The sequence below is a fragment of the Tarenaya hassleriana genome, unplaced genomic scaffold, assembly GCF_000463585.1.
Source record: "Tarenaya hassleriana unplaced genomic scaffold, ASM46358v1 Cleome474, whole genome shotgun sequence".
NCBI lineage: Eukaryota > Viridiplantae > Streptophyta > Magnoliopsida > Brassicales > Cleomaceae > Tarenaya > Tarenaya hassleriana.
The window spans coordinates 32,354-49,989 of NW_010967435.1; the positions used below are offsets into that span (position 1 = coordinate 32,354).

General features: G+C 37.5%; 2 protein-coding genes across 2 annotated transcripts; both read left to right on the forward strand.

Moving 5' to 3' along the window:
• Nucleotides 1–7,943: 7,943 nt before the first annotated feature.
• Nucleotides 7,944–9,208, forward strand: LOC104825597. Its single transcript, XM_010557956.1, has 4 exons — nt 7,944–7,979; nt 8,209–8,302; nt 8,415–8,486; nt 8,737–9,208. The coding sequence occupies exons 1-4, from the start codon at nt 7,944–7,946 to the stop codon at nt 9,120–9,122; spliced, it is 588 nt and encodes a 195-aa protein (XP_010556258.1). The 3' UTR covers nt 9,123–9,208.
• A 658-nt stretch (nt 9,209–9,866) lies between these two features.
• LOC104825595 (uncharacterized protein At3g17950) lies at nt 9,867–10,857 on the forward strand. The gene is made up of 2 exons (XM_010557954.2): nt 9,867–10,115; nt 10,292–10,857. The coding sequence occupies exons 1-2, from the start codon at nt 10,032–10,034 to the stop codon at nt 10,754–10,756; spliced, it is 549 nt and encodes a 182-aa protein (XP_010556256.1). The 5' UTR covers nt 9,867–10,031; the 3' UTR covers nt 10,757–10,857.
• Nucleotides 10,858–17,636: the final 6,779 nt, after the last annotated feature.

Sequence of the window (17,636 nt, forward strand, 5' to 3'; positions counted from 1 at the left end):
CTACTCGCAATCCATAACAACAAACGAGTTCAAATCAATAAGAAGAAACATAGAAACAAATAAAGAAGACTCGCAGCGATCTCTCGACGACGATTCTTCAATCTCTCCTCTCGGGAAACTTCGTCTTGATTCTCTCTCGAGTTCTCTGGCTTCTCCTGTGATCTCTCGATGATTTCTGAAGTCTAAGACGTCCTCTCTTTATTGGCTTGGCGGCTCGGTTTCTTTCTTTGCTGAAAACGGAAGTCCGAATGCAAAATAGGAAGTTTTCCCGTAATGCAACATGACCGTGTCGAATGCAACACGGTCTGTGTCAATTCTCTGTTAAAAATATGCACTTTAGACATGGACTGAACACGGACGAGTTTGAATCAACACGGCCTGTCGAATGACAACACGGTCCGTGTCAATTCTCTGAGCAAAACTTCACTTTTTCAGCACGGACACAACACGGCCGTGTCGAATTCAATACGGTCCGTGTCGATTCTTCAACTCGAACATGCTTGACAGATTTGCTCATAACTTTTTGCTCCAATGTCGGATTTATGCAATCTTGGTGTCTATGCGTAGATATTGAAGAGAACTGTCCAATAAGGTAGAGAACACACAATTTGGACTTGTAGAGTGAAAGTTATTGGACTTGTAAGATCTGACTTTTTAGGCTTCGTGTTTTTCATCGGAACAACTCCAAATGTTCCCGTTTCGTCTGTGATGTTTGTAGTCCATGTTTTCCACTCCTTTTGCTCTCTTTTATGCATGAATACCTGTTTTGACACTAAAGAAAGCAACCAAGCAATATCGAGACCAAATGTACTCTAGAATGCCTATAAATATGCAAAACTGAGTAAAATGCACTAGACATCTTATACCAAAATATCACCAAAATACATGTTATCAAACTCCCCCAGACTTAAACCTTTGCTCGTCCTCTAGCAAATATTCCGTGAAAAGCGATCCGAAAGGAGGGCGAGACAATGACATAACTCAAAATGATAATCGAGAGCGAAACCTCTATCCGACCTAGATCCCCGTAAACAATGACCAAGTCTATCTAGTATGATCTCCCTCTCTAAAGGATAGTCTTTCCTAGCTATGGGATCTATACCGCTACCAAGAACCAATCCAAGAACTTCAATCATCTACCAAACATGTTTATCGAACCTATCACGACATTCTACCTAATCGTATCTAGTCTACGCTTTTGGTATTCATTCTTTTTCTTCTTCTCTTTTTTTTTCTTTCATCTAGCTAGATTTTTTTTTTTACTAGCATCTCGGGTTCCTAGGACGTTGAAGTTGAAGGGTTTCTAATCATTTTTTTTTTCGATTTTGTTTATTGGATAACCCGACCCACAACTTAGACCCGAACCATCAAATTGATGCACTCATGTCCTCGAACGATTTTCGTTGACGAGATAATGACAGCGGAGTGTCGAGATGCTCACTATCTTTTTCTGCACATAAAGAAATAAGAATGCATTTGATAATATACTTTATCGATTTCAGCAAACATGAGAAAGGTTCTTATAGAAACTTTTCTACTTGGCTAGACAACATCGGTCCCATGGGTTCCAACCAACGATTTCTATCCCACAAGCAATTCTAGAAAATCCTAAAGATCAAGCAATCAATTCAACAAAACATAACCACGTTCAACGGATCACAATGTTTTCAAGACGTTTCTACTCTCTCATGCCATAGATCATCACATCAATACTCAAAACGGTTTTATGCACGTGATCTTATATGTCCTAAATACTATATGTAAATGCATAACCCTAATAACAACAAACTATATGATCCTAAAACATCCTATATGCACATGCAACTAAAAAGTGAAAATAAAATAGAAAAATGCATGCAACACTACTCTATATGGATATAGTTTGGCGTTAGACGAATCCTCCCCCAGACTTGAACTGGACACTGTCCTCGGTGTCAATTCTCGTCTAGTAGAGGCAACCAATAAAATGAGTCAAAAGAGAAGAAAATCAAGAAGGAAAAAGAATACTTAGCTCGCGATGTTCGTTCACTCGCACTTAAGTCTGCCTACGTCTATCGCATAAATAGCTTCCTCGCCTCCTCAATTCCTCATTAGAACTCAACCTGGTGATAAGAGACACAAACCAATATCCGATGCAAAAATAAACAGAAAGAAAAGAAAACTAACCTAAGAAAACTAACCTAAGAACTCAATCTGCCTACGTCTATCGCATAGCTAGCTTCCTCACCTCCTCAATTCCTCATTTGGACCAATTCATTCAAGGTCCAGTGAAGTTGCTCTCTATAAAACTCGAAACGGAATTATTAACTTGATGGAGAAGTTTCGAGATATGAAGAAAGATTTGCACATGGTATTTATCGATCTCAAAAAAGCTTATGATCGAGTACCAAGAGAGGTTTTATGGTAGGTGTTAGAGCGTAGAGAGGTATCAGTGAGATACATACAAGTGTTGAAGGATATGTATGAAGGTGCGACCACTAGTGTCCGAACAGGAGGGAGTGACACGCGAGATTTCTCCATCTCGATAGGGTTGCACTAAGAGTCCCCTCTAATCCCTTACCTTTTCGCATTAGTCATGGACGAATTGATTAAAGATATACAGTAAGAAGTACCGTGGTGCATGATGTTCGCAAACGTTATCGTGCTAGTAGATGAGTCTAGAGAAAGAGTAAATGGACAATTAGAATTATGGTGGAGTACATTAGAGGCTAAAGTTCTTAGACTTAGTACAACAAAAACCAAGTATATGCATTGCGATTTTAGTGGGAGGAGTTCTAGTGATGTAGGAATTAGTTTGGAAGGAGGATCAGTTCTTCGAAACCCGCATTTTAAGTATCTTGGGTCAATCCTTCAAAAGGATGGGGGTTGCGACGAAGATGTTAGTCACACGATAAAAGCGGGATGGATAAAATGGAGACAAGCAACAGGGGTTCTTTGCGATCGTAAGGTTCCTTTACGGTTGAAAGGAAAATTCTACGGTACCGCCATAAGACCCTTATTGATGTATGGTAGCGAATGTTGGGCGTCGAAAGGATAATATATGTCTAAAATGAGTATGGCCGAGATGAGGATATTGAGATGGATGTGCGGACATACAAGGATGGATAGAATTAGGAACGAGACTATTAGAGAGAAAATATGTGTAATAGGTATAGAAGAGAAGTTAAGAGAGAGACGTTTAAGATGGTTTGGACATGTACAACGTAAACCGGTGGATGCACCGGTTAGAAAAGTGGAGGGTATAGGAATGAGGGAAAAGAGAAAGAGAAGGGGTAGACCTAGACTTACTTGGGAACGTTTAGGAACGATTTGGAATTGTTACAAATCTCGAAAGAACTAACGCAAAACCGAAATGAGTGGAAATGAAGAATCCATGCGGCCTACCCTAAATAAACTTGGGACTAAGGCGATGTTGATATTGATGTTGATGATTAACAATTTAATTAATTAATATTTAATAAATTTAATATTATAAATTTATTAAATAAATTATATAAACTTGTTACCACAATGTTACATCCAGATTATGACGAAGCTTATTAGTACGTCAGTACGGCAAATCCCAAAAGATACTTCGTTTATACCAATTATGGTACTCACCATACTCATGTGATTTGTATGCTCGTTTCCTCCACATTCAATTGTTTTTTACACGCCATAAATGCATCGATAAGCTCGTACAATATTTCATCTCCCGTCAGGAGAAGAGGCATTGGATCAGTCATAACTTTATTCCGTCTAAAATTTTTTCTGTTATGCCTCCATGGATGATCCAATGGTAAAAATTTGCGGTGACAATCTAACCAACATGGTTTTCGCCCATGTTTTAATTGGAATGAATCAATCTCATCCATGCAATAAGGACATGCTAAACATCCATGAGTACTCCACCCATACAAACATTCAATAAGCCGAAAAATCACTAATAGTTGACATCAACACCGCTCTCAAGTCGAAGTTTTATCTTGTTGAAACATCATATGCATCAACACCTTGTTCCCACAACATCAATAATTCATCAATCAAAGGTTGGAGAAAGATATCAAAACTCTTTTTCGGATGATTCGGTCCCGACAGTAATATCGTCAAGAATAAAAACTCTCTTTTCAAACACATTTCTGGCGGTAGATTATACGGGGATAACACAATTGGTCATAACGAATATTGTTTCCCAAATTGATCATACGGTACAAATCCATTGGTGCATAAACACAGATAAACATTTCTAACCTCACAAGCAAAATCAGGATATAGGTGGATAAAATGCTTCCATCACTCACCATCTGATGGATGACGCATGTTTCCTGAATCCAAAACATGCTCTCCATGCCAACGCATCTGAGGTGTTGTCTTGTGAGAATCGTGTAATCTCTTCAATCTGTCTGCTATAGGCAAATAAAACATCCGTTTATATGGTACTCTTTTATGTTGTACATTTTTCCTGGATTTGAATCGATCTGTTCTACAAAATCGACAATGGATGATTCGGTCCCGACAGTAATATCGTCAAGAATAAAAACTCTCTTTTCAAACACATTTCTGGCGGTAGATTATACGGGGATAACACAATTGGTCATAACGAATATTGTTTCCCAAATTGATCATACGGTACAAATCCATTGGTGCATAAACACAGATAAACATTTCTAACCTCACAAGCAAAATCAGGATATAGGTGGATAAAATGCTTCCATCACTCACCATCTGATGGATGACGCATGTTTCCTGAATCCAAAACATGCTCTCCATGCCAACGCATCTGAGGTGTTGTCTTGTGAGAATCGTGTAATCTCTTCAATCTGTCTGCTATAGGCAAATAAAACATCCGTTTATATGGTACTCTTTTATGTTGTACATTTTTCCTGGATTTGAATCGATCTGTTCTACAAAATCGACAATTTGATAATTCTTTATCATCTCCAGACCAAAAAATCATGCAGTTGTTCTGGCATACATCAATTTTGATAGCCCTCATGCCTAATGATCCCATGAGTTTAGACATAATGTAGAAAGAATCAGGAGCATGGTTACCTCCAGGAAGATAATCGGACATCATCTGACATACTGCGTCCATACAATTTTCCGTCAGATTGTAACTCGACTTCATGCCCATCATTCGTGCAGAAAGAAATAATTGGGATAATCATTCTATGCGTCCATCATATATCGGTTGATTCCCTGCCTCCAACAAATCAAAAAGCCTTTTTGATCCTTGTTATAACAAAACTGAGAAGAGAATGCATCTTGAACCATATCAACGTAACGGTTAGTTGGTTCGCTGCTCCCAACAAATTTGTCGTTAATGGTAGGAACATTAACAACATCGAGCGTTTCACTGTGATAAACTCAAATATAATAATTTGGAACAAAACCCCTTTTGAATAAATGTTTTAGTACCACCTCTGGAGTAAGAAATTTAGAATTCTCACATCGTGCACACGAACAATAGATTTTACCAGTTCTTACGCACTGATTCTGACTTGTCGCAAATTGCATGAAATTCTGCAACTCTTCTTCATATTGGATGCTCAAATTTCCCGTAGATGCATCGATTCTCTCGTATAACTATCTTCTAGAGTAATAAATATTGGATGCCATGTCGTGTGTTAGATTTTATAAATTTTTTGAAACTTGAAGAGGAAAGAACGATAGCGAGAGTTTTATAAAATTATTTTGCAACGCAATTTCTTTGCTAACATTGAGATTTTGCAACGAAATTGCATTGCAACATTAATAACCGGTTAATAACTATCCTCATGTAGCAACGAAACTGCGTTGTAAAATCTTAAATTAGCAACGAAATTGCGTTGCAAGAATATTTTGCAACGCAATTTTTTTGTTAACATAAAGCAAAATTCTGATACCGCTGAAATTTCGTTACTATCGCCATTAGCAACGAAAATTTCGTTCCTAGTTAGCAACGGAATACTTTTTGTGGAAATTTTGTTTCAAAACGTTTATATTTTCTAACGAAATTTTTGTTGTATTTAGTAACGAAATTGTTTCCGTTGCATGTGCATTGTGAACTGTTTATGTTTCGTTGTAAAAGTGTTGCAAAATTTTCGTGCATTGCTAGTTTGCAACGCATTTTTTACGTTTCTAAACGTTGCAAAATCGTTGTGGAAACGTTGTGATGTCGTTGCTTAGTAATTTTGTTGCAAAACATTGCGAAAGCGTTGCAAAGTTAGCAATGAAATGAATTTCGTTGCAAATTTCGTTTCAAAATCGATGTTTTTTTGTAGTGTGGGTCTTTAAAAAGAAGATGAAACGAATGGTTCTATTGAAAAAATACAACGCAAGCCTTGTAGTCAAAGGCTATAGACAGACCGAAGGAGTCGATTACTTCGATGTTTACTCTCCAGTCGCTCAGAAAACATCCATAAGGCTTATTATAGCCTTGACAACTTTACATAATCTAAATTTGCATCAGATGAATGTAAATACTGAATTTCTAAATTGTGAACTAGAAGAAGAAGTATACATGTTTCAACCTCAAGATACAAAACGGTTATATGTTATCTCAAAGTCACTATGTGAAACAAATCTTAGAGAGATTTGATAAAGATGGAAATTCTGAGGCCAAAACTCTAATTGATGTTCATTCTCATTTGAAAAAACATCACGGTGAAAGAGTTCAACAATTAGAATATTCGAAAATCATAAGAAACTTAATGCATCTTATGAATAATACAAGACCTGATATTGCTAATACTGTGAACAAGCTTAGCAGATATACGAGCAATCCAAGTTTGGATCATTGGAAAGCCATAATTAGACTCCTTAAATATCTAAGGTACACTGAGAATTATGTGCTGCACTACACAAGATATCCAACAATATTAGAAGGATATTCTGATGCGAACTGGATCTCAGACTCGAATGAGAATAAATCCACGAGTGGATATATATTCGTTGTCGGTGGAGGTGTTATCTCGTGGAAATCTTCCAAGCAAACATGTATTGCAAGATCAACTATGGAATCTGAATTCATAGCTTTAGACCTTGCTGGTTAGGAAGCTGAGTGGCTTCGAAATTTTCTTGAGAATATTCCTATATGGCCTAAACCTATGTCTGGAATTTGCATACATTGTGATAGTCAGTCTCCAATAGGAAGAGCAAAAAGCCATACTTATAATGGAAAGTCGCGACACATCCGCAGACGACACAATTCTGTCAGAAAATTAATGACAGATGGAGTAATATCTATTGATTTTGTGAAATCAAAAGATAACTTGTTTGATTCTCTAACTAAAGGCCTTAACAGAGATCAGGTAGAAATATTATCGAGGGGAATGAGATTAAATCCCATAGAATGACAAACCACCATGATGATAATCCAACCTATCTGGACAAACCACCAGTGTTAGGTTCAATGGGAAAACTGAATTGTGGGGGGTCGATGTGATCACTCGAGACAGATGTCTCTTCACATTCATATGATCAGAGTGATATAAATTGGTAAGGTTGAGTTTATTCTCTTAAAGATTCTTTTATCTCCTATATTATTAAAGAGAAATCTCCTATATTAAGTATGAAGTGAGTCACTTCTATAAGAATGACAAAGTGGTTAGTTCCCTGGAGTACTTGATGAAAACTACCAGGTGTTGTCCCAGAGCCGTAATGAGCGCAACAAATGAACTAATGAGAGAGAAAAAGAATGCTGCGTGAGTATTGTTGTCTTGATGTACACAAAAACTGAACAGTTCAAGTTACCGCGTTCACTGTCTAGCAAGTACATCCGATAATATTTCACTATGAAAGGTTCAAAGGTAAAACTACCTTTCCGAATATAGTACAATCTCAACGGGCGAGCTTTGCATTACATATCATCTGCATACAGTGCATTAGTTGCATGAGATGCATTTATGTTTCATCTAACCCAAGGCCCTATTTTGATTCTTGTGGGGGGGTTGTTTGATTTGAATTTATTTGATAGAATCAAAATGGATCTAGCCCGTGAGAAATCTGGTCCATGGAAGGTTCTAGAAACCTTGATGGAAAAGCTGCAGATTAATGAGAGAATATTCTTGATTGATTGCAAATTCAAATGGTAATAAAATCTGCAGAAAATCCATTGATTATGGTAAATATCAATCAAAATAATATCAAATTGGAATCTGATTGATTCTACACATTAATGTGAGATGCTCCATCCATTAGTATAATTAGAGATCTTGGTTAGATCATTTGACACCCACATACCACAAGAAAAAGAAAAGCATTGATGATACACATATCTGCTCATATCTCTCTCTGAGTTCACTTGGTATTCTGGAAAGCTTCTCCAGAATACGCGATCGTTGTATCCTACGAGTTCACTATACTCTAATAACCTCAAAGCTTTAGAGGTGGCATGAAAATCAAACTTAAAGAAACTGTGTTTGATAAGCCTCAACAATAATCTTTTATTGTAGGTACTTATCTGAATCGTTCGAATTGCCGGAGTTTTGCCGTCGTCAACAACCGACGTCCCCAACAGAAGCTTGGTAAAATGACTCCATACATTCGATCTAGTTGGAAATATCCTCTTTGCTTTCGGAGATTCTTTTCTTTTGTCACCAACCGATTCTCCGACCTTAACCAATTCTGAATTTTGATTTTCTATCTGTGAAACAAAAATATAGAGTTAAAAATCAACAAATATAACATAAAAAAATAAAAAAATCAGAATCAGAAGTTTTTTAGTGAATACAAAAAAAAAATCAAAATCAGGAGCCTAAAAAATTTCTTAACCAGAGGCAGAGACCGCGATTGTTTATGGAGAGTCCGAGAAGGAGATTGGCAACGGCGAGAGGAGCAAATCGGCGATAGATTCAGAGACCGAGAACCAGAGGCAGAGATCGACGACACTCGACAACAAAAAGCTTAGCTTAGGAAAGAAGGAGATTGGCAATGGTAGAAAGATGACGGACATGAGAAGGAAACTCGGCTTCGGTCAGGAAATCTCGACGGAGAGAAGCCCTGAGCTCGACAGAGAGGAGAATCCCAGAGCTCGACGGAGAAGAGAAGCTCATGCCTCGTCGGAGAGGAGAAACCAAAACTCAGAGCTCGACGTCGATGGAGAATCTCGGCTCTCGGGTTTGAACAGACAGGGGAAACAAAGAAGTAGAGGGTTGGTTTAGCAGAGCAAGAGGTGGACGGAGCTGGGCGAAGCATACCAAGAAGAAACTCGACAAAGGGAGACTGCAAAGGTATGAGTCGAAAGAGAGAAGAGAACAGATGCAAAATGATTAACCCTAATTAATTATCATAAGTTTTAAGTTTTAATTTTGGTTTAATTGGATAACTGAATCCAATCGATTATTTACCCGAACCGAACTGATCCGTTCGGTTATGGGGATATACTAACCGGTCGGTTATTAAGCAAAATCTGAACCGATCCGAAACCCGATTAATCAGTTCGGATTTACCCGAATCCGATTAATCCGATCCGGATGTCCACCCCTACTTTAGACTGCATCTTATGAATAGGATGACCGTTTCGAACTGAATTGTACCGAATCGAAAATTTCGATATTTTTCTGAACCGTATCTACATAATGATCGGAATAATGTTCTTAGAGCTATAAAAAATGAAATAATGATCACCAAAAGCTCATGAAAATCCCCTTGCATAAAGAATTTGATAACGAAAGCAGTTTTTGAAATTTTTACCCGGAAAGAAAAGAAAAACGACGATGATTCTTTGTTATATGATCGTACATTGTTACGTGGCATTTTCAGAATAAAACAATATATGTATATATATATATTTATATATTGCAAATTATATAAATATTTTGGCACACTTTACAAAACACATACTATTTTGCACAATTTGCAAATTGCCCCTTCCATTATTTTAATTCAAAAGATACACAGACCAATAGATTGATGATGATGATGGTGGTGGTGGTAAAGCACTGAACAACAATTATTTCAAAAGTAAATCATACGTCCCTTTCTTCTCCCACCATTCTCTCATCAAATCGAAGCCCAAAGCTCTCTCTCTCTCTCTCTCTCTCTCTCTCTCTCAGCAGAGCGTTAGGAAAATGCAAGATCCACGCGATGAGCTGATTCCCCCTCCATCTTCCCCCACCATCTCTTCCCTGTCTTCCTCCGATCTCGATACAGAGGTCAGTCCCCTTTTCCGTTTCTCTGCTCAATTTCTTCTCCTGTTTTCTAGATTCTTCTGTCTTTTCCCTGAATCTGCAAACATGGTTGGTTGGTTTCAGAGATTGAATCAGATCGGTCTTTTTTTCGATTATGTTAAATCAATTTCTCTTTGTGTGCTTACTGGTAACGAGGATAGTCCACAGGATCCTTCTTCCATGACAGAAGCATTACACTTGGAACACTCATGGGCGTGAGTTTCACCGCCATCGCCTTCCAGCGCCACGTCTCTCCCGCCGTTTCCGTCTCACGCGCCGCCACCCGCCGCCCCAACAAACGCCCCTCCTCTGCCGCCTCCGAACGCCACCGCGGCCGCAAGTGGTGGCGCCTATGCAGAGACAACGACGACGACGACGGAGGCCGTCGTCCCTCGTCGCTCGGAGAGTTCCTCGAGGTGGAGAGGAGGTACGGAGATGGTGTATTCTACGGCGGTGCAGAGTCGCGCTGCCGGGAACCATCGGCGGCGGCGAGGGGTGGACGGGAGCTATTCGCCGATGGCAGGGTTCTTCCTCCGGCGGTGGACACCGGAGAAGAGACGCCGGAGGCTTCGGGTATCTGTAGATTTTCGGTTTCACTGACCAGTATCTGTAGCGGCGGCGGATGAATTCCCCGGCAGTTCATTTCATTTGATATTTTTGTTGTAATATATTTCAATATTTAATTTAACCAATTAATTTCAAAATGGAGATTATAGCTTTTCCCTTTTCTTTTTTTTAATTAAAAATATTAAAAAAAAAGGAGAGAAAACTTCGTAGGACCCACCACCAATTACCAAAGACAAAAGGACAATAAGCTACAAAAACGAGGAATTTTCATGATATGTGTTTTTGGATGTAAACATATGATTACTGCTGGTGATAAGTTTCTAAATTTAATCAATTTGTATCAAGATGTTATGGCGATATTTAAACACCATTATATGGTGTTTATTGGATCAAATCAGGATATTTATTTGTCCATTTAGAAATTGAAATATTTATTTGATATATTTAAACAAATTTTGGTAGATTTATAAAAAAAAATTCATATTATATCATATTTATAGTAATATTTGTGAGTGTGCTTTACTTTTAATATATGAATGAAAACTAAGATGGTAACTTCTGGGGTCAAAGTTCTTTATATATCTGTTGATTATAATGAATGTACAAAACCATACATTTGGGTTTAAATGTCAATCAATTTTAAGGATAAATTAAAAAAAAAATTGTAACCATGTGAAAAACATTCTATTTCAAAATTTTTATAAAAATCTTTAGATTTTGAAAAAAAATTATACAATTCTAAATATCATACTAAAAACTCAATATTTATATAAATTTATCATATTGTAATACATAGAATTTATATAAATATTTATAAACATCATGTTTTACATAATAATTTTTTTATACAAATTTATACTTAAAATTAAATATATTTTATTGATTACAAATTTTTTGTTTAAAATTTTATAATCTATTAATATTTACGATGTTACAAACTATCAATTTAATTTTTTCTTAAAAAGTAATAATTGAAAATATATATATAATGTATAATTTTCATGAAGATTAATTATATAAGAGGTCATATATATCATCTAAAGTAAAATAAAAAATATGGTTTATTTTGTTTAAAAGAAAAAGTTGACAATTTTTATAATAAATTTAAAATAGAATGTTTTTAACAAGTTCGATATTTATTATTTTTAAAATTTCCTAATTGATGTATTTTTTATGTTAAATTTAAACTAGAAGGTTATTCTTGTGTAAGATAACTAGTTAATTGTTTTTAATTTAACTCTTAATTTAATTTTAATTTTGTAATTCAATTGCAATAAACAAAGGCACGACCAAGTTGAACAATATATACATTATAGTCACAGACACACGTGGTATGTAGGCCTCTACACACTTGTAAAAGAAAGCAGCATCCTAAGCGATTAATAAAAAGGAAAAAAAAGGAAATATATTTTACGTACACACAATATATATTTACGGTCACTTCAGCATGCTCACCATCATGCCTCTCATATCTCATGGTTTGATGAAGTGGAATCTGCCGCAGCAATATATAAAAGAATATTTGCAAAATGTACAAAAAAAAAGTAAAGAATACTTGCAAAGTATGCCAAAAGAAGATTTTTTTTAAATAATTTTAATAATACCCAATGGTAACCGATCAAATCAAGTGAAAATCTCCCTCTATTACTTTATCTCTCTCCAAAAATTTTCAAACTATCTCCGTCTTCGAATTTTTGGTGAAAAGACGATTTTACATATTTTCGTGATTCCATTGCATTATATAGTATATTATCAATAAAAATGATATTCTTCCTAATAATAGGTACAAACAATTACACTATACAATTCAAAAATATGTGTAGAACATAAAAGTAAATTCGCAAACACACAATGCACTGTCTTACCCTATTTTAGATACATAGATTTATTTCAACTCTCACCAACGTTTTACTTCTTTCCAATTTCTCTACATATTTTCATAAATATGTGAGACACATCATACATTCAATACTCAAAACGAACGAAGAAGACAAAATATTAAATTCTATAACGTTGATACGTGAACTCAATAAACTTCTTCTTCTTCAGATCTTCCAAGTAGAGTTTGCAATTCTAAACTGCACGACAAGGATGATCTTAGCAATTTTAATCTTCTACTCAGTTGACACACACCTATCATTCAACTTGGTTAAACTCTTGTCGATTCCATTCATATCATAGTTCAAGACAATATGTCAAATCACGAACGGAATAGATAAGCATGTCCACCTCAAGATTTTTGTTCTTCTTACTGCCAAGTCGGTTAAGATCATCAAAATAACTCTTTATTTTGAGAATATCTGGATCAACAGAACACTCATTCGCCAGCTTACAATTCAGAAGGACACATAATTTTGAATCTCTCAGAGCGGGTTTTATCTCGGAACATGAACTTGAGTTGATCCATTATTACCCAAGAACTTATCCCGTCAAACTGTGTTATCAGTTGTCTGATAGGGCGTGGGTCAAAGCCCCGTAACGACAGAGCCTCTAATCTTTACTCAATTTCAGAAACAAGATCACAAGAAATCCTAGAACTGACAATCGATCGATCATATGATTGACATCCCTAACTATTGGAGAATATTTAAATATGAGTGACACTCAGGAAGAAAGGTTGAATCGAAGCCAATCACGGGTTTTGAAGGTGCTTCAACTTAACTTATGTGTGAAAAAATAGGGGATCGGTGGCACCATAAAAAAGGATGGACAGTCCTCATTGTTGAAGTAAAAAGTGAGGAGGAAGCAAATGAACAAGTCAAACACGTCATTGAAGACCTTGATGGATCTGAAATTGAGTGGAACATCCCGTGGGCTGATTACGGAGCCAATATAGACTTCTAGAACCATAGAGACGTTGATAACAAGAGAGATATTAATGGGTAGATTTATTCTGTCTCCTTCTCGTGTTTCAATCAGACAATACTTGCAGATTTTTCGCCATTAGGTTTCTTCCTTCTTTTCTTATTTATGTACTGGAACTTCTTTTCCTATTTATGTACTGGAGTATCCTTGTGAATCTCATAACGAAGAAGATATCTTCTCCACTCTTTTCTTTCATACTTTGATTCTCTTGTTCTAATTTATCATCCCAACATTAGAATCTGTTTGCCTTCATGGTATCAGAGCTCTAAGGCATTTTTCATCGATTCTTTCTTCTGCAAACACTCTGTGTTGGGTTTTCTTTAAGTCTCCATGGTTTTGAAGGTGCTTCAACTTAACTTATGTGTGAAAAAATAGGGGATCGGTGGCACCATAAAAAAGGATGGACAGTCCTCATTGTTGAAGTAAAAAGTGAGGAGGAAGCAAATGAACAAGTCAAACACGTCATTGAAGACCTTGATGGATCTGAAATTGAGTGGAACATCCCGTGGGCTGATTACGGAGCCAATATAGACTTCTAGAACCATAGAGACGTTGATAACAAGAGAGATATTAATGGGTAGATTTATTCTGTCTCCTTCTCGTGTTTCAATCAGACAATACTTGCAGATTTTTCGCCATTAGGTTTCTTCCTTCTTTTCTTATTTATGTACTGGAACTTCTTTTCCTATTTATGTACTGGAGTATCCTTGTGAATCTCATAACGAAGAAGATATCTTCTCCACTCTTTTCTTTCATACTTTGATTCTCTTGTTCTAATTTATCATCCCAACATTAGAATCTGTTTGCCTTCATGGTATCAGAGCTCTAAGGCATTTTTCATCGATTCTTTCTTCTGCAAACACTCTGTGTTGGGTTTTCTTTAAGTCTCCATGGATTCTTCGCTGCCTAAGTTAATCCCTATTGTCCTCAATGGGGAAAATTACCTCATATGGTCGAAGACAGCAAGAACAACTCTCATAGGGCGTGGATTATGGAGCCATGTTCTCCGAGAAAAAGAACCACGTCCTACAGCGGGGACACCAACAACACCGGCAACCGAGTTGTCAGATGCAGAGCAGATGAGTGCGACAGAAACAACAACAACGACAACCCCTCTTTCTGATCCGATGGAAAACAAGTGGTTTCAAGAAGATCAGCAAGCCCTTGCCATATTGCAGAGCTCTCTCGCCCCTCAAATCCTTCACAATTACGTTCATTGTGAGACGACAAAGGCGCTCTGGGATAAACTCAAGTTGGTCTATGGAAATCTTTCCAACATGAGTCGGATCTATGAAATAAAAAAAAGCCCTATTTGTTGTTCAACAAAGCGGGCGTTCGTTTGATGCGTGTCTTGGCGAGCTCAGTAGTTTGTGGGCCGAATATGAGCAACTTCGTCCACACACATCGGATTCAGAAGTTATCGCCGAAAGACAGGAGCAGGATAAGGTATTTTTTGTTCTATCTTGTTTAGACGGTACTTATGGAGATCTTGTCATGTGTTGAGGCAGAGCACGCTTCCCTCCATGGACGGAGTCTGTATGTTAATCCAGCGTGAGGAAGGAAGCCGCAGCCTGTTTCGTGGATCTCTCGACATTGCTCATCTTTCCCAACAGAAGTCTTCGTCCCACTCTGATACATCAAACTCAGAATATGCAAACATGGCTCAAAAACACTTCAAGGAGAGGAAAACTGTTGTTTGTGAACATTGCAAGCGAGCGGGGCACGATAAAACAAAGTGTTGGATACTACACCCACACCTCAAACCTCATAAGTTTCGAACTGCCGATTCTCGTCCGAAATCGACGGCTTTCCTCACACAAGATAGTGTTGACGCCTTAATCCAAGATCTACAGTCTGTGAATAAAGATACCGGTAACAAATTACTAAACTCTCTTATTGTTGATTCTGGTGCTACGAACCATATGTTTTCAAACGCAAAATGGTTTAAAGATTTACAAAAAGTGGTTGGCTCAGTTTCGGTTGCCAATGGCAACACTATACCTATCGAAGGAAAAGGAAATATTGAGTTGTTTAATAAGTTGATCAATGCTTTGTATGTACCTGAGTTTAAAACCAATCTTCTCTCAGTACCTAAACTTACAAAGGATTTGGATTGTTCGGTTGTGTTCGATGCTAATGGTGTGTGTTTTCAGGATACTAAGACAAAGGTGACTATAGGCAAAGGCATTCTCAAAGACAATCTATACATTCTTGATCATTCGCCTACCGTTTCTGAACAAACCTTCAATGCATTATGGCATGCTAGATTAGGGCATCCTCACTCTAAAGCTTTGAATATTTTATTTCCGAATATTTTGTATGAGAACAAAGTTTGCGAGGCTTGCGTTTTGGGCAAGCATTGTCATTCCGTTTTTCCTATATCTAAAACAGTTTATCAGACATGTGTTGAACTTATTCATTCTGATGTTTGGACCGCTCCATGCTTATCTCGTGACAAACACAAATACTTTGTTACATTCATTGAGGAGAAATCGAAATATACATGGATAACTCTTCTAGGCTCTAAGAGTGATGTGTTTATGGCTTTCAAAAATTTTCATGCTTATATTACTAACCATTATGATGCCAAGCTCAACTTTTTCAGAACAGACAATGGGGGTGAGTATACAAGAACTCAATTTACAGCTTATCTTAAGCATCATGGCATTCTACATCAAACGTCTTGTTGGGTTTCCTGGGATCTCATGAGCGAGTCTAATTTCTAAGAGATCAGTTCTAGGGCTTGCGCAGCGGATGTAAAACAAAATTTTTGATAAAACCCTAAAACTTATCATGCATGATCTTGTAGAAACGTTAGAACGCTTACCTCAATCGATCCGGGGCCTGTATCAATTGATATGTTCGTCCGATCACTGTAGGCAGGAAGAATACCTTGCCCTCTACACGTATCCAAACGGGGTAAAGGATTCCAACGGTTGGAACTTGTCTGCTAGGACTGAAGGACACGTTCTTCTTTGCGCAAGGGTTTCAGGGATCTTACTCTTAGGTTTTCCACTCTCAAAACCTCTCAAAAGGGTCTCAAAGTCGTACCAAGAAGCTTAGGAGGCGTTCTCTAAAGTTAATCCCACTTAAAACCCTAATTAGAGCGAGTTTAGGAAATTCCGACGTCTGGACCGATCGGTCTGGAGCAATTTCCGGGCCGAGTGACTTTCACACGTTACCTCCGGACCGACCGGTCCACGTGTCTGGACCGATCGGTCTCGCCTCCGCTCCACGGGATTTTCTCGTCTCTTCTCGCGCATTTGTCCTTTACTGTGTGTGTGACCCTGTAGGCTCATCCGATATAGGAGTATAACCTGAAATCTCTTATTTCGGTTACACAAGTCATAGGCGGTCTCTAGCAAGACACTATGACTACCTATCTCGAATAGAGTTTGTTCGTGATCCTACGAACACCAGTGATGATTTCGTTTGATGATCCTTTTGTATCACGATATCATATGTCGAATATTAGGCACGAACAAGCCACCTTATCTGATTCGACTGCTTTCTCGTTCACTGAGTTCGACTGTCTGAAATAGATGACGTTCGTCTATAGTGCGGCCACACATTTCTATAGTCTCGCTCACACGAGGGGCCCAGCGATATCTCTCTCTTTTAGAGAGGTACAAATCCCATCTTGACTATCTACAATCCAGCACATGATTCGTTTCATACCTGATACACGTATTCAAAGCACGCAACTCCTCATGTTGGATTCCGTAGATATCTCAGGTCTTAGGATCCAATCATGGAACCGCCATATGAGATTCAAGTCATGACGCTAGTCCATGTGACAATCTCATGCATCATACTAGTCTTAGTATCCAATAGTTCTCCAACGAATACCTATGATTGTGATCGTATCTAATACCTATGATCATCTATATGATCATCAATCACACATCATACTAGTCTTATTATGTCATCATTCCCATAATGACACAAGACTAGGGAGTTTAGTATCATTCATAATGATACATGGATTTCATAACAGATCTAGTATGCAAGAACATGTAATGAATCAAATACTCTCATAAAACCATAGAAAGTATCAATACATCAAATGTATCT